Consider the following 27,195-nt stretch of genomic DNA (forward strand, 5'->3'; position numbering starts at 1 on the left):
ATGAAGGATGTTTTACACTCCAGTACAATTGAGAATCACTTTTTTTATGTATTATTTGAACATTGTGCAGGCTCAAGTAAGACAAAATCCTTCAAATTAACATCCTTGATCAACTAAAACATGCTACTTCAAATGATCATATATGCAGTAACACATTGGGATTTGATATATTTCCTGGACAGTAATGCCGCTTTTCCACTACAAACGCGGCTGAGTCGGGCTGAGCCGTGCCGTGCTGAGTTGGGCTGAGTCGAGCTGAGTGGGGCTGTTGGAGTTGCATTTCGACTACAACCGCGCTGAACCGTGCTGGCTGGAAGTGGGTGGACACATTGGGTGGAGTTAGCGAAAGTGGGTGGACGTCACGTGATGTCGTTAAGCAGCGCAAACAGTGACATCAGTGAGCTTTTAAGCGGTAGTCTCACGACCCGGATAGTAAACAATAAACATGGAGGACATGGAGTCGTTAGTGTTGCTGGTCTTGGTGCTGTGGCTTGTTGTCACCGAAAACGCCAACAGATACTGGCAAGAGCGTATAGATGAGGCGAGGCGCATAAGGCTTCAGAAATTCTCGTAATTCATAATTATTCTTCTTCTGGGTTTACGGTGTTTACAGATCCCAGCGTGCTCGCGGGGCGTGTGTGGGCATGTGAAGACACTCCTCCTCACCAATCAGTGCACAGGGGAGTGTCTGCTCACGCCCCCAGCCTCACTCGGCTCGGTTTGGCTCGCTTCAGCCCCACTCCAAAACGGTGTGAGTTTTAGGGGCTAAGCAGGGCTGAAGCGAGCTGAGTCGTGCTGTTCTTTGGTAGTCGAAACGCGAGCCGTGTCGGGCTGAAGTGAGCTGAAGCGAGCTGAAGTGAGCTGAAAAAGGGTAGTGGAAAAGGGCCATAAGTCACTCCATAGTGTCTAGTCTCAGAATACTGATGGTCTTGGTCTACTTTGGATATTTTGTCTAAGGCATCCATTTATCCATCCATCCATTATCTGTAACCGCTTATCCTGTACAGGGTCACAGGCAAGCTGGAGCCTATCCCAGCTGACTATGAGTGAGAGGTGGGGTACACCCTGGACAAGTCGCCAGATCATCGCAGGGCTGACATATAGAGACAAACAACCATTCACACTCACATTCACACCTATGGCCAATTTAGAGCCACCAATTAGTCTAACCTGCATGTCTTTGGACTGTGGGGGAACCGGCGCAACCGGAGGAAACCCACACAGACACAGGGAGAACATGCAAACTCCACACAGAAAAGCCCCTGTCGGCCAGTAGGCTCGAACCCAGAACCTTCTTGCTGTGAGGTGACAGTGCTAACCACTACACTATCGTGCCACTGGTATCCATTTAGCCATGGCCTAATGGTTAGAGAAGCAGCTTTGGGACCAAAATGTTGCCGGTTTGATTCCCTGGACCAACAGGAATGACTGAAGTGCCCTTGAGCAAGGCACCTAACTCCCAACTGTTCCCCAGGCTACTCTGGGTATACTGTATGCCGCTCTGGATAAGAGCATCTGGTAAATGTAATTTGGCTATTTTAGCTGGTTACGTTGTTCTCATCTTATCAGTTAATGGACCAACTGGGCAGTCTAGGTAGTATTAAAGTTAATTTACATCTACATATTATGAAGTATGTGTAGCTTTTGTGCAATAACTTATCAAAACTTGTCTGATGCCTATGTCTGCTAATAACATTAGTATGCATGGTTAGGTCACTTTTGGCAGATGATTTAGCATTAACAGTTACTGTTATAGTGCAGTTATTAGATCTGTCAATTCCCATTAAAAACAGCTTTCAGATTTAGCATTTGAATGTAGTTGAATATGAAGTTAATGTTATTAGCCTCTAATTATATACTTCCACAGACAGGATGAATACTAGCAGCAGCAGCAGCAGCAGCAGCACTACACTGTTTTTATTGCAGAAAAACCACAAGGCGGTATCAGTATTTTATCACAAACTTTATTGCTTTTGTTCTTTTTTATTTATTATTCATGGTAATATTTTCTTGTTACTGAAATATAACTCAATTCTACCTTTTCACATAAAAACCTATTCACACACCTTATCACATAAAAATCTGCCTTCTCACATGAGAATTCAATCAGAATGAAACCCAGATGCCTTCTTGATTACTGTATGCTCACTATGTAGGGTAGAATATAATCGCACTGCAGTCACACAAGCTTCAGCACAACTCTACAGTTTAGCTTTGCTATTATGAATAAGGGTTTACAGTGGTCTATGTCAGGCGGCACAGTGGTGTAGTGGTTAGCACTGTCGCCTCACAGCAAGAAGGTTCTGGGTTCGAGCCCAGTGGCTGACGAGGGCCTTTCTGTGTGGAGTTTGCATGTTCTCCCCGTGTCTGTGTGGTTTCCTCCGGGTGCTCCGGTTTCCCCCACAGTCCAAAGACATGCAGATTAGGCTAACTGGTGGCTCTAAATTGACCGTAGGTGTGAATGTGAGTGTGAATGGTTGTTTGTCTCTCACTACGTTTACATGCACATAGAGAGAATCGAATTTCTGCCATTGCTCGACTGAAATCGAAGTTCAAAATGCCATGTATACACCTTAATTCGGCTGAAATTGAACCGAACTTGATTTCTCGGAATCGAGCTACACGACCTAGTTTATGCGATTTCTGCCGAGCTACTTTGTGCATGTATACCCTATCGAGCTAGGTGTCGAGCTACTTCCGGAAGTGACAAGTGACGAGACCACAAGCGGGAAACACAACAGCCTCGGTCGGCATGACAACGAATCATGACAACGGCATGAATCTTTTCTTTTTGTGGCATTGTTTGCACTGTTAAAATTTAGCTCACTTACTGTATCACCAAATACATCTGTACAGCTGTTGCATAGCTGTGAATTGTGTACATAAACAAGTCATTGTATTTGTGTGTGTGTGTGTGTGTGTGTGTGTGTGTGTATATATATATATATATATATATATATATATATAATGTCCAACATCTGAAGAATGTCAATAAAAACAAAACAATTGAACTTTTTGTGTGTTTATTAAGACATAAGTTAAATTGTAAGCAAAAAAAAAAAATTTTTTTGTAAGCAAAAAATGGACTTTAGAAAAATATTATTGTGCAAAATAAGTTGTCTTACAAAACAGTGGTCTGCGCCGGACAGTTTTGTAGCCATACAGTCTGTTAGAGCAAGCCTAACAGCTTGAACACGGAACTGCTAGTGTTGCCAGATTGGGGGTTTTAAGTGCATTTTAGCGGATTTGAACATGTTTTGGGCTGGAATACGTCAGCAGTATCTGGCAACACTATAGCTCTTCTTCATGACGACAACCGGAAGTGTACCAACACGATGGGGCGTGTAGCGCCACGTGTGGCTCGGGTGCACAATGCACCTTGCACAATAGCCCGATTTCACTTGTGCATGTAGGATTGGATTTCTCTGGCACCCCTGCTGGGACCCTTTGCTCGATTACCAACAGCAGCTCGATTTGGACGTGCATGTAAACGTAGTCTCTATGTGTCAGCCCTGTGATGACCTGGCGACTTGTCCAGGGTGTACCCCGCCTCTTGCCCATCGTCAGCTGGGATAGGCTCCAGCTTGCCCGCGACCCTGCACAGGATAAACGGATAATGGATGGATTGTCTACATCTTATATTAATTGCACACGTGACTATTATACATCATTTTTTCAAGTTTCATTAGTACTTCAGTTCTATTCTTCAAAAGTAACTGAAAATAAAGCATGCCATAAATTACAAGTATTTTTTTTCCAAACCCCTTTCCCAACAAGTAGCATTTAGCCAAATTTATCAAACAACTTGAATATGAGTTTTTAAGCATCCAAATTTTCATTTACTTTAAATGTGCAAATATAATGAAAATGAAAATAACTTCTGATAGTTTTAATTACACCAACCTATGATTATTTTAGCTACCACCAGTTGAGGCAGGTAACAAACCAAATATAAAAGTGTTACATAAAAAAAGAAAGTACAGACTAACGGGCATTTGAAAATAACACACCTTTCAATATACTTAGTTTATAGGGGAAAAAAAGTATTTATCTATGTTGTATTGTCAAAGTCCCTACTGTGCCAGGACCTGATCTTCCCAGGCAGTCTCCTGTCCCAGTATTAACCAGGCACTTAGCACATTGGATGGCACCAATCTCCATTTCCATAGCCCTCAGCCTCTCGCCTATTACATACCTAGGGTTACAGTGGGGGCCAGTCCTCTGGTAACCATAAAAGTTTGACCCCCTACTCACATCTGTATTGCAGCGTGCCTCACCAGATGGCACCATTTTGATAATGGTCTTTGGCATGACCCAACCACAAGAAGAACACGCAACCTCCTAGTCGAGAGGCAGACACACTAACCACTAGGCCAACTCACGGTATGGGTTATATTGTACTGCATTTAAAGTAGAATTCAAGGGGTTTTTTTCCTTGCTTAAGTGTTGTCATGGGAGGGGCGGCACGGTGGTGTAGTGGTTAGCGCTGTCGCCTCACAGCAAGAAGGTCCGGGTTCGAGCCCCGTGGCCGGCCAGGGCCTTTCTGTGCGGAGTTTGCATGTTCTCCCCGTGTCCGCGTGGGTTTCCTCCGGGTGCTCCGGTTTCCCCCACAGTCCAAAGACATGCAGGTTAGGTTAACTGGTGACTCTAAATTGACCGTAGGTGTGAATGGTTGTCTGTGTCTATGTGTCAGCCCTGTGATGACCTGGCGACTTGTCCAGGGTGTACCCCGCCTTTCGCCCGTAGTCAGCTGGGATAGGCTCCAGCTTGCCTGCGACCCTGTAGAAGGATAAAGCAGCTAGAGATAATGAGATGAGATGAGTGTTGTCATGGGCCTATGTATTGCATAAGAAAAAAATTTGTAAGTAAATCCTTAGAAAGAACGCATTTTCATTTAAAGCTAAAAACTTGAAAGAAAAAAAAGACTGTCCCTGTGTCTGAAATCACTCACTCATTCACTACTCCCTACTCACTATATAGGGAATTACTATATAGAGGACTATATAGTGAGCTCACTGGTAAAATGAAGAAACATTCTCGGACACTATTCCATCACTCTGTGATTTACGTCATTACTGTTGCACAATTAAAATGTGCCAGATCAGTCGGCTGGTGGGTTTTCAGAATAATAAATACATGCATGTATTTTTGTGATAAATACATATTATACTGAGCGTATTTCCCACATTAATAAATACAAACCACTTTGTGTCTGCTGCATCTTTCAGTTCTTTTAAATCAAGGTTGAATACTTTCTTCTTTGCCGCTAACTTTTATTCAGTCAAATTTGAGGTTTGTGATTAATTCCTCGCTCTGCACTGTAACTTTTATTCTTGTACTTTATCCGTCTTATTTTATTTTAGCTTATTTTCTATTCTCTTACTATTTTTAATTGTACTTGAATGTCCGTTTGTTTCTTCCTCTGTCTATTCACCCCAACATACTTTTTTTTTAGAGCAACCGCAATGCATGATGGTATATATTGCTTGGTTAACGACCATCAGTTGTACACTACTTTTCATGATGCATTGTGGGATACTTTGAGTGCACTATATAGGGTGTAATAATTCTCACTATACATTCGGACAGCACTACAAAATGGCGAAAGTAGTGAGTGATTTCGGACACAGAGTGTATGTGTAGCATTTAGCTGTCTGAATACTGCTGACACAATAATGATCATTTCTGCTTGTGTGGCTGCTGGATTTTCAGGGTTATGTCAGTGCAAGCGAAGGGTGGTGTTCCTTTCCATAACCTTCACACCTACCAGAGGAACAGCAATAAATGGGCAAACAACTATAACATGTCACTAATAAGCAGGATTATTGCATAACGACTAATGCAAAAAAAAAAAAAAAGCAATTACAACACAAAACCTGCTTCTTGTAGTCAAGACAATGTGGAAATATCACCCAATGTTTATGCACCTATAAACAATTCAAAGTTTCACATGATCACCTGAGTATACACCAAGTAGAAATGTGTCTTCACAGTCCATCTTCAGAGCAACAACTGCAGACATGGAAAGTATGTACGCTAATAATATTAACACTGACAGCTGCTTACACTCCTGTTGTAATCTGGTGCAGGGAGAGAGATCCATGCCTCACACCGCCGAGAACAAACTATCAAGGTACTGAAAGTACAATATTCACAGTTCAGTTCAGTTGGTCAGGTTCAATGCCCGAACTGATGATCACATCATCAGTTTTTCTTTGGCTAATCAGACACAAGGTACGCCACCACTCTTGCCGGAGCGGTTGGGGGTTAGGTGCCTTGCTCAAGGGCACTTAAGTCAATCCTGCTAGTCTATTCACAGAGTTGCCCTTGAGCTCCATGACATTTTATTCCTTTTCCATGTTTCCGTTTACAACAAGACAACTTTAATTCCAAAATAAGAGCAGTGCATCACAATCCAGCTGAATAACTAATGATTCAGATTCCATGCATTACTGGTTGTTTCTACAATATTTCTTAAAAGTACTGACTGCAAAGTCATCTGAATTTTTAAAAAATTTTTATTGTGCATGGCATCTTCCTATGTCCCGCAAGAATAATATCATGCAGACGAGATGTGATCGTTTTGATGTGCTAAGGGTCGCTTTCCTCCATTTTGAGACCGAATATCCTTCCTCTTGAGGTAAACAATATGGCTGTACGGAAACAGCCGAATGCGAGGAGCTTTAACTAATTAGTATAACTATGGAACTGTGTCACACCAAACCAAGATGGCGACGCATGGAAAACATCATGACTCTGTATCAACCTCGGAGAGTTTTGAGTCGCAAGTACAACAGGGAAAATAAGTATTGAACATTTTTCTCAGTAAATATATTTCTGATGGGGCTATTGACATGCAATTTTCACAAGATGTCGGTAACAACCCAAGTAATTCATACATACAAAGAAATCAAAACATCTCATCTCATCTCATTATCTGTAGCCGCTTTATCCTGTTCTACAGGGTCGCAGGCAAGCTGGAGCCTATCCCAGCTGACTACGGGCGAAAGGCGGGGTACACCCTGGACAAGTCGCCAGGTCATCACAGGGCTGACACATAGACACAGACAACCATTCACACTCACACCTACGCTCAATTTAGAGTCACCAGTTAACCTAACCTGCATGTCTTTGGACTGTGGGGGAAACCGGAGCACCCGGAGGAAACCCACGTGGACACGAGGAGAACATGCAAACTCCGCACAGAAAGGCCCTCGCCGGCCACGGGGCTCGAACCCGGACCTTCTTGCTGTGAGGCGACAGCGCTAACCACTACACCACCGTGCCGCCCGAAATCAAAACGTATATGTCCATAAATTAAGTGTAATAAAGTGGAATGACACAGGGAATAAGTATTGAACACATGAAGAAAAGGAGGTGCAAAAAGGTATAGAAAGCCAAGAAACCAGCTGAAATCTGTCAGTATTTAGAAAGCAATCCTTCCCCCTATCAGTGCACATTTAATATCAGCTGGTTTAGTCCTAATTGATGGCCTATAAAAAGGTTTCGCATTCCCAAGGTGTCACACAAGAAGTATCTCATGATAGGTAAAAGCAAAGAGCTCTCTCAAGACCTTAGCAACCTTATTGTTGCACAACATCCTGATGGCATTGGTTACAGACGTTTTCTAAACTTCTGAATGTTCCAGTGAGCACCGTTGGGGCCATTATCCAGAAATGGAAAGAACATCATTTCACCATCAACCGGCTATGACCAGGTGCTCCTCGCAAAATTTCTGGCAGAGGAGTCAAAAGAATAATCAGAAGCGTTGTCCAAGAGCCAATGAGCACTCGCGGAGAGCTTCAGAAAGACCTGGAATTAGCAGGTACAGTGGTTTCAAAGAACACAATAGGTAATGCACTCAACCGCCATGGCCTCTATGCACGCCCACCGTGCAAGACTCTATTGCTGAAGAAAAAGCATGTTGAAGCTCGTTTAAAGTTTGCTGCACAACATTTGGACAAGCCTATGAAATACTGGGAGAATATAGTCTGGTCAAATGAGACCAAAATTGAACTCTTTGGATGTCACAGCACATACCGTGTTTGGAGGAGAAATGGCACTGCACATCACCCCAAAAACACCATACCAACAGTGAAGTTTGGAGGTGGGAACATCATGGTGTGGGGCTGTTTTTCAGCATATGGTACTGGCAGACTTTATATACTTGAAGGAAGGATGAATGGAAAAATTTACCAAGACATTCTTGATAAGAATCTGCTGCCATCTACCAGGATGCTGAAGATGAAGTGAGGGTGGACATTTCAGCAAGACAATCAGTACGTTTACATGCACGTCCAAATCGAGCTGCTGTCGGTAATCGAGCAAAGGGTCCCAGCAGGGGTGCCAGAGAAATCCAATCCTACATGCACAAGTGAAATCAGGCTATTGTGCAAGGTGCATTGTGCACCCAAGCCACACGTGGCGCTACACGCCCCATCGTGTTGGTACACTTCCGGTTGTCGTCATGAAGAAGAGCTATAGTGTTGCCAGATACTGCTGACGTATTCCAGCCCAAAACATGTTCAAATCCGCTAAAATGCACTTAAAACCCCCAATCTGGCAACACTGGCAGTTCCGTGTTCAAGCTGTTAGGCTTGCTCTAACAGACTGTATGGCTACAAACTGTCCGGCGCAGACCACTGTTTTGTAAGACAACTTATTTTGCACAATAATATTTTTCTAAAGTCCATTTTTTGCTTACAAAAAAAATTTTTTTTTTTTTTGCTTACAATTTAACTTATGTCTTAATAAACACACAAAAAGTTCAATTGTTTTGCTTTTATTGACATTCTTCAGATGTTGGACATATATATATATATATATATATATATATATATATATATATATATACACACACACACACAAATACAGTGACTTGTTTATGTACACAATTCACAGCTATGCAACAGCTGTACAGATGTATTTGGTGATACAGTAAGTGAGCTAAATTTTAACAGTGCAAACAATGCCACAAAAAGAAAAGATTCATGCCATTGTCATGATTCGTTGTCATGCCGACCGAGGCTGTTGTGTTTCCCTTGTGGTCTCGTCACTCGTCACTTCCGGAAGGGGCAGTGCTGAAGTAAGTAGCTCGAATACGTAGCTCAACAGGGTATACATGCACTAAGTAGCTCGGCAGAAATCGCATAATCTAGGTCGTGTAGCTCGATTCCGAGAAATCAAGTTCGGTTCAATTTCAGCCGAATTACATGGCATTTTGAACTTCGATTTCAGTCGAGCAGCGGCAGAAATTCGATTCTCTCTATGTGCATGTAAACGCACTGAATGATCCCAAACACACAGCCAAGGAAACTCTCAACTGGTTTCAGAGAAAGAAAATAAAGCTGTTACAATGGCCCAGTCAATCACCCAACTGGAATCCAACTGAAAATCTATGGAAAGCACTGAAGATCAGAGTTCATAGAGGAGGCCCCCGGAACCTTCACGATTTGAAGACATTTTGTGTGGAAGAATGGGCCAAAATTACACCTGAGCAATGCATGCAACTAGTTTCTCCATACAGGAGGCGTCTTGAAGCTGTCATTACCAACAAAGGCTTTTCTACTAAGTATTAAATACATTTCAGTAAACGTGCTCAATAATTATTCCCTGTGTCATTCCACTTTATTACACTTAATTTATGGACATATATGCTTTGATTTCTTTGTATGTGTGAATTACTTGGGTTGTTACCGACATCTGGTGAAAATTTCATGTCAGTAGCCCCATCAGAAATATATTTTCTGAGAAAAATATTGACGCATTCAATGCTTATTTTCCCCGCTGTAGTAATTTGTCGTTGACATTCGCAAATAGATCCGTGAAACAAAAGACGAATATATCTTTTCTCTGTTACTGCTTTTGTGTTATCGTTTCTTTCTGTGTAAGATCAAAACATTAGTTGTATAACTCCATACTCAGACTCCCCAATCCAAGACAAGCCCTGCAAATTCTTTGTCAGATTCCACGTCTGTTTCATCCTTCAGTCAATTCCAGCGGTTGATCTGTCCTGTCATGAAAATTCTTGTGGACAACCTTTTTGTTTCCATTGTTTTTTTGGTGCACTTTCTAGCTGATTCGCTTTCATATTTTCCTTTTCCGCTGGCTTTTGGTTGGCGGGAGAGTGGAGTCCACCATGTTTGCCCATGCCGACTTGTTTTGGTTAAAAGTAAGTCAAACGCCCCATGGCAGTCATGTGATATTGTTGCTCATTTGCTTCGACAATCTCCAGAATCGTAAAATGCGGGACACATTTTATCTCGGCAAAACATTTGCACATAGGATACACGGTGTGTACAGCAGCGCAATTCCTCAATTTCAACTCAAATCAATTTCAAATCAACACGAAACATCTCGAAACTCCAACAGCAATAGAAATAGGACATTTTTGCCCAGAATTCAACTTTGCAGTCAGCACCTTTAAAGAAAACCTCAGTGATACAAAGAGGCCCTGTGGGGCAGATAGAGTAGCATTACACATCATAATGAAATGAGGGCATTGTGACCATCTGGAAATGAGATATTGATTTGAATCTGTAACAATATATAATTGTGCTTATAATGTTTGTATACATACACAATTCTGTTTGCAAGCATCGCTTTTGGCTGCAATCCATCTATTTCAGTCCGAGTTCATTCATCCAAGTGCAATGCTGTACTCTAGGGAATACGCTCTACTTATCATTTGTAGAGGTTTCACTAAAAGTGTATTTTAATTCTTTGAAAGTAGGCATATGAGGTGAATATTCCAATTCAATCCAAATTGCTTGAAACGGCTCCCATTGAATTCAGAATTGAATGCAGAACAACATACTTTTTACAGAATTAAAATAAGTTTATCCATTCTTGAGATATTACAAATCATAGATTGAAAAAATGGCTTAATTTTTGGAAAACTGCTGTAATATTCTGTATTCGGATCACACGGTCCAAAATGAGCCTCATTAACGAATAAGATCAAATGTTTTTTCTTAATAACTTTTTTTATTTGTCAAGATATTTACACGGAAATTGGTAGGCACATAGACGGTTGTACACTGAATGCAAAGTTTGAAAAATTAGTAAAAACAAATTATGCAAATTAGTATTTAATTAGTATTAATTATATTAATTAAGTAAACACGCTAAATTGGTACACTCAATAAAAAAGTAATAAAAGATTATTTCTAATACCCTCTTTGTGCTCTGTAGGCCTTTGTATTTCTCAAAAGTAGAGCATACTAGTGATTATATTAAATAATATACATGATAATATGGCGGCACGGTGGCGTAGTGGTTAGCGCTGTTGCCTCACAGCAAGAAGGTCCGGGTTCGAGCCCCGTGGCCAGCGAGGGCCTTTCTGTGTGGAGTTTGCATGTTGTCCGTGTGGGTTTCCTCCGGGTGCTCCGGTTTCCCCCACAGTCCAAAGACATGCAGGTTAGGTTAACTGGTGACTCTAAATTGACCGTAGGTGTGAGTGTGAATGGTTGTCTGTGTCTATGTGTCAGCCCTGTGATGACCTGGCAACTTGTCCAGGGTGTACCCCGCCTTTCGCCCGTAGTCAGCTGGGATAGGCTCCAGCTTGCCTGCGACCCTGTAGAACAGGATAAAGCGGCTAGAGATAATGAGATGAGATGAGACATGATAATATTCACAGCTTTCAAGGCTAACCTCAAAAAAACTGCATAAGCCACATCCAATAAACAACTCAAGTTAATTGAACTGAAATTGACACTCGCGTTTCTGACTTCCGTTTTTTTTAATATCATTCCGTCCACTAAGATCTCAATATTTTTCATCAAAACAACTACAGCCATATTCTAAAATAGTTATTTATTTACAGGAATCAGTTTGATTTGAAAAAACAAGTAGGCAAAGCTATGAAAACTCACTTCAAAATCTCCTGTGAAGCATAACATCAAAACAAGCAGACAGAAAATTTTGCTATATACTTCATCAGAAGCAGTGAGAGCGAGAGAACATCCCTATAAAAGTTATCTGATTGATATTCACGAGTAATCCAGTCAGAAATCGATCAGAAGAGAGACAGCCTGAGCACTTTCCCGTGACTCAAAAAGCACCGGTAGTTTCCCAACATCACATGAGTAGAGAGTGCACTCTGTTGTACCAACTTCAACCTGCTGTTACTCCCAAAGTACTGAACAGATCTTAACGAGATACATTTCTTTGGAAAGCAGAGATTATAAGCTTTTTAATGAGAGTATTCACGATAGAAAATATTCAAGAGTTAAGCAACTTAGGTGAGCGTCTGCATGCACAATTTTCACAGCACGGCCAGCGAGCGTCTGATACGCCTATTGAAAGTTTCATTTTTGATTGCACAAGTGTGATTTTTTTTTTTTTTTTAAGGCCAATGAAGTTGAGTTTCCAGAAAATCAGTCTGGTACTAATGAGCAAGCACAGGCTTCAAGAAAAAGGTGAGATACAGTGAAATTGTCTGACGTGAGGCTAAATATCCTTTGGTTCTTGGCAGGTTGACAGACGTTAGAAGCTTGTTTCAAGCAGGCAAGAGTGTGAATATCTGTTCATATCTACTTGCACTGTAACCGCATTAAAACAGGCAAGTCCTGGGTTAAAATCGCTGTTGTTTTTCAATATTAGCTGTGATGATGATGCATAAATGAGCTCGCATTCTGAATGAGTGGGCTGCTTGTCCTGTTTAATTTCATAGCAAAGCTGTTGATCCTAATTCATTTAATATTTGGTTTTATTTGCAATTCAATTAATTGTTTGTTACTGCAGACATGAAAGTTAATTATATGAGAGCCCATGAATATCAGATCTCCAGGCTTTATCTTTCATAACTCAAGCATGGTTATATTTCTTTCACAAGTTATTAATAGCTATAATATTATTCAGAATAACCTCTCATTGATTTTCAAAGTTATACTACCCCTGCATACAATTTGCTCTAAATTTACTACAAAAAAAAAGCTTGACAGTAAGCTTACAAACAACGAAATAAATATTTTCACTTCCAACTAATGAGAATAACTCTAGCCCATAAAATACGGATCCTCAACCTTTTCTTCTGCACACACTTCTTGGTTAACCACCACAGGGGGATATATTAGTTGTGTTTTATATTTGAATAGAATCACCAGGGAGAGCCGTGCCTAAGCATGCACACTGCTCCCTCTCCACACTCCAAATTAGTCAATTAGTAGTGTCATTAAAGTGGTGCAGGCGAGGGGATTAACACCAGGGGAAATAAAAGAGACAATCTGCCGCATGCTCGGCGAGGATATTGCCGATTTCCATCCATCAACTGCTCCAGATGGAGGGACGTTGGTAATTTATATTCTGTCAACAGTACCCAGGAGAACTCTGCCAAAATCATTTCCTCATTTCAACTCTTCTGTCTCTATGAATGTAATCATATCTGCCGAGAGCTGAGCGAGCGAGGGAAAAACACCTTCTTCCTAAAGCCTTCTATAGGATCGCATTACCACGGAGTGAAAGATTAGCATTGCCACGGAGTGAAGGATTTCTGTTCATCATTGTTCCATTACCTGCACAGAATGAGGAATATTCATGCATGCACAGACCTTGGCTATGATGCTACTGGGTACACGTGCATGTGTGTTTGAGTGTGTATTATATGTCTGCACAGGAAATGGAGACACACAGATGGAGACATAGAGACAGAAAGTAGCGTCCAGATTTCACTCTCTATGTATCATTTTGAGAGAGTGACAGAAAGAAGCAAAGACATAATAGCTTGGGGTCTTTATGATTCTCTTCATTCCAAGAGCAAGATAAGTGCATTTTATAATTCGGGGTCATGTGACTACTACACATCCGCAGGTACTGTATATGTGTGGCTACTCTTACACAATTGTACATGATACATCCATCCATTATCCGTAACCATTTATATTGTGCAGGGTCACAGGCAAGCTGGAGCCTATCCCAGTTGACTATGGGTGAGAGGCGGGGTACACCCTGGACAAGTCGCCAGGTCATCACAGGGCTGACACATAGAGACAAACAATCATTCACACTCACACCTACGGTCAATTTAGAGCCACCGATTAGCCTAACCTGCATGTCTTTGGACGAAACCGGAGCACCCGGAGGAAACCCACACAGACGGGGGGGAACATGCAAACTCCACACAGAAAGGCCCTCGTCGGCCACTGGGCTCGAACCCAGGACCTTCTTGCGGTGAGGCGACAGTGCTAACCACTACATCACCGTGCCGCCTCTATGATTTTTTTAAAATCAATTTACTGTAGGCTGAGACCCTGTAGTACACCAGTTGTATGTGAGCCTTTTTTCTGTTCATTTCTCAGCAATGGATGTATAATTTGTTGTTTTGGTTTTATTGATACACAATTTCAATGTGATTTTTTTTATTCTCCACTATATCCTCTCAATTATTGGCACTATAAACATTTTAATAGATACACAAACCCGTTTTGTGCTTGGAGATTTTTCTGATGGATGGTGTGTGGCCAAATGAGAGCTGGACCTCATGTGATTACTCGGTTTTCCACTTTTTCACTTTCATTAGTCACTGTCATGTCAAAAAAATTTAATTAAATAAAAATAATAATAATATGATTTTGACATGGTGGTATAGTGGTTAGCACTGTCGCCTCACAGCAAGAAGGTTCTGGGTTCGAGCCCAGGGGCCTTTCTGTGTGGAGTTTGTATGTTCTCCCCGTGGCTGCGTGGGTTTCCTCCGGGTGCTCCGGTTTCCTCCACAATCCAAAGACATGCAGATTAGGCTAATCGGTGGCTCTAAATTGACCGTAGGTGTGAGTGTGAGTGTGAATGATTGTTTGTCTCTATTGGCCCTTTTCCACTACCCTTTTTCAGCTCACTTCAGCTCGCTTCAGCTCACTTCAGCCCGACACGGCTCGCGTTTCAACTACCAAAGAACAGCACGACTCGGCTCGCTTCAGCCCTGCTTAGCCCCTAAAACTCGCACGGTTTTGGAGTGGGGCTGAAGCGAGCCAAAGCGAGCCGACTGAGGCTGGGGGCGTGAGCAGACACTCCCCTGTGTACTGATTGGTGAGGAGGAGTGTCCTCACATGCCCACACACGCCCCGCGAGCACGCTGGGATCTGTAAACACCGTAAACCCGGAAGAAGAAGAATTACGAATTACGAGAATTTCTGAAGCCTTATGCGCCTCGCCTCATCTATACACTCTTGCCAGTATCTGTTGGCGTTGTCGGTGACAACAAGCCACAGAACCAAGACCAGCAACACTAACGACTCCATGTCCTCCATGTTTATTGTTTACTATTCGGGTCGTGAGACTACCGCTTAAAAGGTCACTGATGTCACTGTTTGCGCTGCTTAACGACATCACGTGACGTCCACCCACTTTCGCTAACTCCACCCAATGTGTCCACCCACTTCCAGCCAGCATGGTTCAGTGCGGTTGTAGTCGAAATGCAACTCCAACAGCCCTGCTCAGCTCGACTCAGCCCAACTCAGCACCGTACGGCTCAGCCCGACTCAGCCGCGTTTGTAGTGGAAAAGCGGCATATGTGTCAGCCCTGTGATGACCTGGCGACTTATCCAGGGTGTACCCCGTCTCTCACCTATGGTCAACTGGGATAGGCTCCAGCTTGCCTGCGACCCTGCACAGGATAAGCAGTTACGGATAATGGATGGATGGATGGATGATTTTGACATTCTACTAAATAAATGTCTGAAAATTCACAGTAAAAATGTCTAAATTTCTGAATGTTTTCCTGAACTGAAATATGCTACTGTATAAAAAAATCTATAACAAGTTTCTATAACAAGTAACAAGTAAAGTTATGGAAGTTTAATACATTTAAAGATTACACTCCACCTCCTGAGTGGCGTAACGGAAAAAAGTTTGCGTCCAGAGGTCTCAATTTCGAATCCCAGTCATCCGTGGCTGGCAGCCAAGACATTAAAACTGTCCAAGCTCTCTGGGTGGGAAGGATGGCATCCTCTCTCTCCCCTGTCACTCACAACGATACAATCGAAGGTGTCTGTGAGCTCACGTGTGTAGAAAACGGACAGATAGAATATTCTGTCAAGAGTGTTACGCTGCATGACCAGCAGTTTGAAAAGATTTGGAGGATGGCTTCACGTGTCTCAGAGGAAGCGTGTGCTCGCCCCAACCCAACCTCCATGGTTGGTACGTGTGTGATGCGGGAGAGTTAGTTTGGGTGTTTGCCAGAAATCAGGTGCAATAACATCTGATGTATTTTTCCCAGATTACCGCACATATAATAAATGCATTTAATAATTACTTTTTTATTAATTGAATGTAGTGTGATCATGTCATAAAATGGTTGTGGCTCTAACGTTAAAGCCGTACTGGAGTATAATGTTTAATGTAATAATGTCCAAGTATGATTTACTCTCTATGCATCTATCAAACATCTCACATCATTTCTTTTACTACTGACTGATATAATGAATATTCCAGTTTTACTTTTTTATATAAGAAAGACATGAGGTGTAAAGTGTGTTTTGATAGAAATTACTAAATTATAAGTCCATAGATATTTACAGCTCCTAAGCAGACTCTGCAAGGATGGCAATGGCCATAACTCCAAACAGAAATGTACTTAGATTGTATTTAGATATTTCAAATAGTCATTTTAATGATTTTTTTTAGCTCTACTTTTGGAAAAACAAACAAACAAAAACCAAATTAGTCATTTTAACAGAACCTGCAATTAAATTTAATTAACTGAATTCTGCATAAAATAAGTGATACATGTTCAATCTCCAAACCTAGAAAGAAGTCCAAGAAGTCTGACTCAGAAACAAATTGCATCATATTAAAAATCAAGCAAAGGTTTCAAAGTAAAATAATCCTTAAAGAATCCTTAACAAGAGCCTGTAGTTCAGCAGTCATACGCCTTTCTAGCTTTCACGGTGATCACCATGTCAGATTAGCGCCATAAATTGTTGGCATGTCTCATCTCATCTGTGAATACTTTCTCAATCATCGTTCACGTCTTTAGCCTAGGTCACAACCGGACGTACGATTTTTTGGCCATGCGATTTTTGGCGTTTCCCAAATCGCTGCGTTTTTTTTTTTTCATGGAGAAAGACGCGCGTTGGCCGTAAGTTTGTCTTGCAACCTGAAAAAAAACGTAAGCGCCCGTAGAGTTTGTTTGACATGACAAAGAACCTCTGCGGCCAGTCTATGGCTCGAAAATCAGCACGTCACACGCGCGCTCTCGTGCGTTTCACGTGCGCCCTCCGTGCGTTTCTTGCGTTTTTTGCACGTAGACCGGTCGTAGGAGCACGTACGGCCGGTTGTGACCGAGGCTTTTGTGTGTCGTTGAGGAAGAGAGTCAACAAATTATCAATCCTGGCTATTAAAGAACACTTTGTAGGACTTGTCAAACTAGGTGAGAAGATACAAGAAATTCTGTCATGCTAGACTTTACACTGGGGTGTCATGGGGTATCCCAGATGCCACATCGCTGTTCTTTGATTGCGTCACACTACAAGGTCCATTTTAACATTCTTGATGTTCATATGCTGGAAATTTGTCAGCCATGACAAAATGGTGTCAAAATCAGGCTGGATTCATGTAGTCTGACCCCAGCATTAGCAACATTATCCTACTAACAGGCTACTACAGGCCTTAGATGTTGTCCTTTGACCCCACAGAGAAAGTCCAGATTCACTGAACCAGGCTTGTAGTACTCGAGTCCAGGACTCGGACTCAAGTCTGACTCGTGCCCTAATTTTAAGGGCTCATGACTTGACTTGGACTTGAGCACTGACGACTCGGACTCGGACTTGTGCATTAACTGCATTCAGACTCGTAAATTGGAGACGAGGACTCAGGTTTTTTCTTTACTTTTTTGTAACATGGCATAATAATTTGGCATAAAATATTTATATCTACGTTAATTTTATACTAATTTCGTGCAAGAGAATACACATTCACTTCTTCATACGTCATGTTCAGGAACAAACTAACGTTAATGACGCTAAAATGCCTGGAGAGAAGCCCCTAGGATTGTCCGCTTTGCCTATACAGACTTCTTGTGCAGTGGAAAAAAAAGCACTTCTATGTGTTCCATATGTAGAAGAACTATCGAGGAGACGACGGGGACAACCTCGAACTTCAATCGTCATTTGGCAAGACTCCACCCAGAGAAGGAAGTGACACACTATGTTCATTGCTCTGCTAATAGCAGGGCTTGCTGACCAATGAACTAGCTAGTGTTAACCCTCTCTCATGTTATTTGCCCTGTTGATAGTGGGCGGGACTTGCTGTGCGATGAACAAGCTTTTTAACTGTAGCCTGTTAACTAAAATGGGGCAGTCGAACAGTAATGTTAGTCCAACACAGCAGCAGAGACGTTTTCACATAAAGGCAGCAACAGCCACCGTCAAATGGTGCAGGAGGAGTCTTGTTCTCGGACTCGACTTGGATCAATAGTGGACTCGACTCGGACTCGACTCGAAATTTTCTTTAATGACGTGGACATGATTCGGACTTGAACACTGGGGACTCAAGACTGGACTCGGACTCGAGGTTTAGTGACTCGGCTACAGCACTGCACTGAATTAGCACGATGTGCACAAACAAGTTTTCATATTCATACTAAAAGGTATGCCAGTACACCAATGATTTTTATTAGTGTTTATAGAGACAAATTAATGTTTATATATGTGATCTGGCATGCAGCCTAACATTCTTTGAATGTGTATCAACAACTATCCACAGCATACTCTCAGAATATTCTGTGCGCTGGAGTCACTTTATGAAATCTTCTTCTGTGAATACCTTTTTCTACTTGACAACACTTTAAATCCCCAAATACCCAAAAGCTACTGTATGTCCTATCACATCAAAGAAATTCAATTAAAATGAAGACTTCAGAGAAACTCACCTTTGCAGACGGTGCCATTCTCGGCTGCCTCGTATCCAGCTTTGCACATGCAGCGGCCGATAGGAACCAACCACTCGCCATCTCCATTACAGTAAAGTTTAATTGGCACATCAACTTCCTCTCCGTTGGGGATGCACGTCCCTCTAGCCGCCACCAACGAAGTGCTCTCAGCTCCTGATAAAGTCTCTGGGAAGACAGCCCCATTCCGGACAACACGGGGACACTTTCGAAAAAATACCCGCACGGCGATGAGCGACATGCAGGCTCCGTAGTCCTGAAAGGCCAGGTAGAAGCCGTTGCGAGACACAGGGCCGAAGCTTCGCACCTCTGTGTTGATCTTCATCACCCGGCCACCCAGGTCGACCTGTGAGAAGCTCTCATCGGCTGCGATGGTGTCCACTTTGATCCAGGGATTCTCCATCCACGGAGGGTAAACTTTAGTTGCCGTGTCTGAGTCTGACTCAAAGTAGTAGAGGTTGAAGGTCTCCTTGCACGATCCTGGTACATTAGGGATGCTGCTGCAGTCTCGCACTGAGAACTTGATCTCGACATGGATGCGCTGGGCCCCTCGCCGCCGGATGTACTTGGTACGCACCCAGTTGTTTTGATTGGCATCGAAGACGTTGCATACCTGGTAGGTGCGGATGGTGTTCATGTTCTCATCATAGCCACTCACCTCCTCCCACTGGAGACAGAGCGGAGGCAAGACTGAATTAGTAATGAGAAAGAAAACATCTCTGACAAATCCTTAGTGTGTCATAGCCACTGATCTCATTTTCCAGGAATCGCCTTAGAAATACACACAAAAAAGGTTCCATTACATTTTATTAGGCTTCATTTTGGATTTCATTCAAATGCCCCTGTGGGCACTGAACATCACGAGTCATTGTGCATTTGTGCAGTCAGGCATTGAGTTTAGATAAGGTAAAGCAGTGAAGCATTCCGTTTACATATGGTAAATGGCCAAATCAGAGTAGGTCAGCTAAACAGTGCTCACCCCTACTGATGGGTATATCATCCAGCCCAGCTCTGCCGTTGCTGTCATCGAGTCCATCAGCACATCTGAAAAAAAAAGAAAAGAAAAGAAAAAAAAAAACACCGAGCAGAGACTCATGAATATAATGTACTCCCAATTTCAATGCAGCTGCAGTAATGAGATTTTTTTTTTCTCTATAGCATTCAGGCATTCATAAGACTGTTAACTCTGCTCAAGCCTCTTGACAATAATTGCGGTCCATAATAAATAGTGTTCTTGCATGCCAAATCAGTGACTCACATTGTGCCGTGTAGAATAACAATGGCTCGTTTTGTCAAGCGAGCATGCCTTGCTTATCTGTTCCTCTTAATAGAAGGATGCAAGATGGGGTCATTATCAGATTAAAGGTGTCTTGCACCATGAGTGAGGGTCACTTTGTATCCTAATATCGAACATTTCTCACTGTTTGGGATGCTAGCAGTGTAATAATGCTGTATATGAAAATAAGCAGCTATAACTGTGCTATTTTTTAATAATATATTAGACTCATTCAGTATATTTAATAGCTTCCAGGGTACAGAAGTGTGGGTGGTCACAAAAAAACAAAACCAAACAAAAAAAATATCTGGCTCACACATTGCTTCTGTCCAGTGTCCTGCCATTGTAAGACACTTCCTTCTCCTTTACTGCCATCAGGATAAAACCCTGAAATGGCCCAGTAGTCTGTCACATTTTCAATTATTCAGCTCGTTTATGCCCAACTAACGCTGCACATTTGCCGAGTAGGTAAAAAAAAAACCCTGCCCTCTGCTGTATGCCTTCACAGCTTGATTTATACACGAGAGCTAAAAATATGATATAGTACAGTATATTAAATTACCGTGAACGTGTCAAAAAAGAGCATTTTACAAGACAGACCTGAAATTATGGAAGAGAAATACTGTAGAGCGAGTATCCCAAAAGATTCTGCGCACACAAGAATGGAGCCAGCAGTTCTTCATGAACAGACTGACCATCCAGACTCTGTTGAGACACACATTTGTGTGTCTGGAGTGTACTAGACAGTAATGTGAGGCTATGAATTAGGCCATGAAATGAATTAGGCCATGCGGCTACAGCTTTGGTGCACTGGAACACTATTTTTTTTTAAAACTATATTCTGCAATGAGGGATGTCAGGAAATGTGGGCTTTTCCAGCTCCAGCTCTAGAAACTGACCACTAACTGCATTTCTGATTTGTACCTTGGCTTTGGAAAAGGAAGACTTCCTGAGATGGAAGCCAGAAACCCCTGTGACACAAGATCTTCGAATTTCAGTCAAACATTGGCTCAGTACAGGCCCTCATTTATATTTCAGCAGCTTCTGCAGCTCAGGGACATCCGTAGCAATTCTGCTCAGGCACACTATCCACCGCTGTTGAGTGGTTCGAGGTCTACAAATGCCAGCGGATCATGCAAGCTAGAAAACCTTTCTGATTTGTTATATTTAACACATCTATAATAAACGCTAATCAGAACAGGACAAGTTGCAAAAAAAACAACAACAACACACTTTAAAATGCTGCAATGGCTTTAAATATTGTCTTGAAAGAAAAAAAAAACGGCAAATGTCTGTGCATCAAGAGAGAATGTCAGAGCATTTCTCTTTCAACGTAAGACAGAAACCCCCACTCCATCTGTCTAAGCATTCCTGCAATATACCTCCCTCTTTTGCTCTTTCTCTCTGTCTCTCTCTGTCTCTCACACTCGATATTTTAATGAAAAGTAGGGCAACACGAGCGCAGGTTCAAAACATATAATCCTCACAGCCTCACAGCCACGCTCTGTATGCCACATTAGATTAATCCCAGGGGAAACGCCTCACACAATTTTAGGTCAGTGTGCCAGAATACAAATTTTAGTCGTACATCTTGCTTGTTTATTCATTTCATCATCATCTTGTCTCAAGACGTGCGGAGCAAAGTGCAGGGTGATGCTAAGAGAGCAAACTACAATGTATATGATGACGTCCAGTCTACTTGCCTAACATCATAATTCATATATACACTCACTGGCCACTTTAATAGGAACTCGTTCTTGATTCTAAGATTCCTGTTCTTGGCTGGCAGGAGCGGAACCCAATGTGGTCTTCTACCGTTGCATGCTGAGATGCTTTTCTGCTCACCAAGGTTGTAAGGAGTTGCTATGAGTTGCTATATCTTTCCTGGCAGCTCGAACCAATCTGGCCATTTTCCTCTGACCTCTCTTATCAACAAGGCGTTTCCACCCACAGAACTGTCACTCACGCAGTGTTTTTTTGTTTTTCGCACCATTCTGTGTAAACTCTAGAGACTGTTATGTGTGAAAACCCCAGGAGATCAGCAGTTTCTGAAATACTCAAACCAGTCCGTCTGGCTCAAACCAACACCCATGCCACAGTGAAAGTCACACTTTGAGATCACAATTCTTCCCATTCTGATGTTTGAAGTGAACATTAACTGAAGCTCTTAATTTGTATCTGCATGATTTTATGCGTCGTGCTGCTGTCCAGGGATTGGCTGATTAAAGAACTACATTAAACAGCAGCTGTATGGGTGTTTCTAATAAAGTGGACAGTGATTGTACAACCCCGATTCCAAAAAAGTTGGGACAAAGTACAAATTGTAAATAAAAACGGAATGCAATGATGTGGAAGTTTCAAAATTCCTTATTTTATTCAGAATAGGACATAGATGACATATCAAATGTTTAAACTGAGAAAATGTATCATTTAAAGAGAAAAATTAGGTGATTTTAAATTTCATGACAACAACACATCTCAAAAAAGTTGGGACAAGGCCATGTTTACCACTGTGAGACATCCCCTTTCTCTTTACAACAGTCTGTAAACGTCTGGGGATTGAGGAGACAAGTTGCTCAAGTTTAGGGATAGGAATGTTAACCCATTCTTGTCTAATGTAGGATTCTAGTTGCTCAACTGTCTTAGGTCTTTTTTGTCGTATCTTCCGTTTTATGATGCGCCAAATGTTTTCTATGGGTGAAAGATCTGGACTGCAGGCTGGCCAGTTCAGTACCCGGACCCTTCTTCTACGCAGCCATGATGCTGTAATTGATGCAGTATGTGGTTTGGCATTGTCATGTTGGAAAATGCAAGGTCTTCCCTGAAAGAGACGTCATCTGGATGGGAGCATATGTTGCTCTAGAACCTGGATATACCTTTCAGCATTGATGGTGTCTTTCCAGATGTGTAAGCTGCCCATGCCACACGCACTAATGCAACCCCATACCATCAGCGATGCAGGCTTCTGAACTGAGCGCTGATAACAACTTGGGTCGTCCTTCTCCTCTTTAGTCTGAATGACACGGCGTCCCTGATTTCCATAAAGAACTTCAAATTTTGATTCGTCTGACCACAGAACAGTTTTCCACTTTGCCACAGTCCATTTTAAATGAGCCTTGGCCCAGAGAAGACGTCTGCGCTTCTGGATCATGTTTAGATACGGCTTCTTCTTTGAACTATAGAGTTTTAGCTGGCAACGGCGGATGGCGGTGTAACCCTGTGTAACATTTAAAAGTCAGTTCATAAAAATTAGTATATGTATATTAGTTTTGTTAAAGAGTTCATAATATTTAGGTTGAAAAAAAATGTTTTGGATAAAACATAAATATATGTACAATTTAATAAGTTACGCTACTTACAGAAAAAATAAATAATAAGAAATAAATAGATATATGGTTAAAAAAGTCTGTTATATAAAAGATGAGAAATTGATTTGAGCACGAGTGTGATTACTGTGAAATCTAACTTTTCCTTTAAGTTGTACGTCAGTCATTTGATTTCTGTGTTGTCATTGGTCAGAAGCAAGTAATCAGCCAATCCAATTCATGCAGTTATGTTGGAACGGGGCGGGAAGTTCACGCTGTGGTTTTAAGCGTAGTTGAACCGGAGAGTGACGGAGCGTTTTTTCAGTCAGAGTCCAGAAGGAAGCGAAGGAATTGTGGGAAACATTTTGAGAATTATCATCGAGGACGACTACCCGTGGTCCTGTGTGTAATATGCTTTTCTGTGAACTACAGAAGGAGACGGACGCTGTGAAAACAAGATTGAGACGAGTTTTGCTGGTGGATGGACCCTGCTGTTTTTTTTCTTTCCCGGACTTGGATGCTGCATGCGGACTGCAACTTGTGGACTGTGACTGCCCTCGGCCTCTGTGGTCGCCATTAACTATCCTCTGCTATCCCTTTTGTCCCTCATTTGGATTTGTGAGTACCTTACTGACTTTGACATTGCACGTGCTTCTTAGTTTATGCTCTTTTTTGAGTGAAGTGACCGAAAAGTTTTAGGTCTCACCGCACCCGAGCTTCGGCACAGGCCTGCAACCTGAGTTTGGGGTTATTTGGAGTGTGTGTGTGTGGGCCCACGGGTGAATTTTGAGTTTATTGAAGTTAAAGGAAATTGAGACCAGGGACATTTTATTTTAGTTTTGGTTTATAGGGTATAAAACCAGAGTTCCTAGAACCTGACGTACACCGTGTAAAGAGACCCTGTACTTTATTTTATTTTTATTTTTGCGTTTGAAAAAATTCTTATTTACTTTTTTATAACAGCTTTCATTTTGTCTTTTTGTAAATAAATACCTGTAAAGGTTTTGGTTTTTCTAAAACAGTGTGGTGGTCCTTACTGTAAATTAGTGAGTTAGTAAAATTAGAATAACTTTCAGATATAAGGGGTAAACCTTTTACTTTACGAACTCAGGCCCAGTCTCCCTCAGCATTTAGTTATATTGGTAAACAGGAGAACCTGGGTTACATAAATGGAGGCACCGCTGGGATCATCATAACATAAACTAAATACTAGACAACTAAAAAGTAACTGGACCCCACCACTTTAGCAGAGCTTTAACGTAAGAGTAACATGCTGAGCAGTAATTAAAACAAACTATGATAATGGCAGGCCAAACAAGCAGTCCATCACAACTTGAGCTAGTTAACTGGTGTAAAGGAGAGTCAGTAGATGTCAAACATGCCCTTCTATTATATGGAGTGCCTAAAGGTGTTTCAAGGGAAGATATTGAAGAAACAGCAGGGACTATCAAAGCTTTGGGGAAAGTTACAGTTAAGGGAAAAATGTTTCACCCTCAACAACAATCCCTAATGGTGTTTTGTGAGTGTCGTGAAGAGATAGACCCTTCCAAAATCCCACCTGAGATAATGCCCATAAGTGGTGGCAGTAGTTGGAAAACAGTATACTATATTGAGCCCCAGCTCGATAATTTTGAAGATAAATTGCTTACCTTTCTACAGAGTGAGGGGAGAACCTTAGAGGACATCCAGGGTCTATGCACCCCCACAAAAGAGGGGAGTAGCAACCCAGAAGCCATCATTCGTGCAGTCGGTGATGTAATGAACAGAACAAATAAACTGTCCGACAGCCACTCCTACAGACGTTTGAGGACATTTTCCGGGGTCCGTCCCACCCCAGCTGGAGAGGAATCCTTAGACAACTGGCTGGAGCAAGCCACACTCTTAGTAGAGGAAGGTGAGTGCTCAGACAAAGAGAAACGACGTCGGATATTGGAAAGTCTCAAAGGGCCCGCCTTCAAGATCATTCAAGCTGTGCGCCTGACTCAACCTGATGCTAGCCCGTGTGAGTACATAGAGGCTATAGAAAGCATTTTTGGTACAGTAGAGTCTGCAGAGGAACTATATCTGTCGTTCAGAGCTCTCCACCAACAGCCTGGTGAACGCCTGTCTGAGTTCTTGCGAAGATTAGAGAGATCCCTGGTCAAAGTAGTACAAGGAGGTGGTTTACCAGTCAGCGCTGCTAACAGCGCTCAGTTAGAGCAGCTTATTAGAGGATCCACCTCTGAACTCATGTTGCTCCAGTTAAAAATCAGGGATCGACGCAGTAATCCCCCTACCTTTTTGAACCTGTTAAGAGAAGTGATGGAAGAGGAAAGTCGCCAGTCAGCCAGACAAAACCAAGCAGCACCGATGCGTCACCAGCGTGTACGCACTATCCAAGCAGGAAAAGAGAAAGAACCTGTTTCAGTCTCTCAGAGTGAACTACAAGCTCAGATTCAAGAGTTGAGAGCTCAGTTAGAGGAAAGAGACAATCCAAGGCTCCCGTTGCCGTCCAGTGAGTCTCTCAGAGGCAAGGAAAAGCAAAGCCAAAAAAATGATTCACAGACTGAGCTACAGTCACTAAGAAAACAAGTGAAAGCCCTAGAAAGTAAGATGAGTGTAATGGCAGTGAAATACACATCAGACCCAAAACGAGAACCCACATTGCTGCCACACAGATACAAAGCTGCTCCAGGTTCCAAGCCCACTCATTCCAAAGTGTGTCCTCCTAAAGACAGTGATGAGTTTTTCTGTTATAGATGTGGGGAAAATGGTCATGTAGCTACCCGGTGCATTGCACCTGAGAACCTCCAGAAGGTCATTAGAAAACTCATACGCTTAGTGCGAAGTTCCCCTGATGCCAACAAAGAGAACCCACAGCCAGTAACCGAAGAGCAGTGTGTAGCTAGAATCAACAAGATTGAAGTCCCAGAGAATAGCCCTAACCTACCGGAGGGTCTGGTAGGTCCATCATTTATTCACACCATCAGAGTCAATGATGTGGCCTGTGATGCTCTCATAGACAGTGGGTCCAACGTGTCTATTATTTTTGAGAACTGGTATAACAAACACTTACCAGACGTCCCGATAAAACCCCTCTCTCGCCTCGGACTCTGGGGGCTCGCTGACACAGAGTATCCTTACAAAGGTTACGTCGTGGTAGAGATGGAGTTTACGGAGGAGATCACTGGTGTGTCAGGACGTGTAGAAGTGCTTGCTTTGATTTGTCCTGAGCCAAGAAACCAACAACAAACCCCTGTGCTGGTTGGAACCAATACATCACTGTTCCGTCGCCTATGGGAGTTGTTGAAGACAAAGGGTGACAAGAACATTGTGCATTCCATGAGAATTCAGTCTGTATATGCCCCTGTTAAAACCCAAGAGCAATTAAAGGATGAAGTTTTGGGACAGATAAAGTGGAAAGGACCTGGTCCACTCTCTATTGCTCCCGGTGCAAAGTATTATGCAACCTGCAAAGTAGAAAAACAGAGTGCCCCATCCAAAGACCTTGTGCTGATTGATGCACCCACTTCCCAGTTACTCCCAGCCGGTGTGCTGGTACAGCCCGGTGTGCTCTCAGATGCTGACATAGACAGAAATAGTTTCACTGTGCTCATTCAGAATGAGTCAAAAAAGACAACTTCAATACCAGTGGGGACTGTCATTGCGGAGATGTATGCTGTGGACACGGTTACCCCAGTACAGCCTTCGGACCTCACAGCCGAAACTTTGGACCCAAACCTTTTCGATTTCGG

General features: G+C 42.3%; 1 protein-coding gene across 1 annotated transcript in view; it reads right to left on the minus strand.

Moving 5' to 3' along the window:
- The window catches only part of ephb2a (eph receptor B2a), a 143,211-nt gene that overhangs the window by 88,723 nt on the left and 27,293 nt on the right, over nucleotides 1-27,195 (minus strand). The window contains exons 2-3 of the mRNA XM_060938256.1: nucleotides 19,860-19,924; nucleotides 18,863-19,547 (exon numbers count right to left, since the gene is read on the minus strand). Of these exons, the coding sequence (XP_060794239.1) occupies nucleotides 18,863-19,547; nucleotides 19,860-19,924 (750 nt within the window). The remainder of the gene's footprint in view (nucleotides 1-18,862; nucleotides 19,548-19,859; nucleotides 19,925-27,195) is intronic.

This window comes from Neoarius graeffei, chromosome 13 (genome assembly GCF_027579695.1).
Source record: "Neoarius graeffei isolate fNeoGra1 chromosome 13, fNeoGra1.pri, whole genome shotgun sequence".
Taxonomy (NCBI): domain Eukaryota; kingdom Metazoa; phylum Chordata; class Actinopteri; order Siluriformes; family Ariidae; genus Neoarius; species Neoarius graeffei.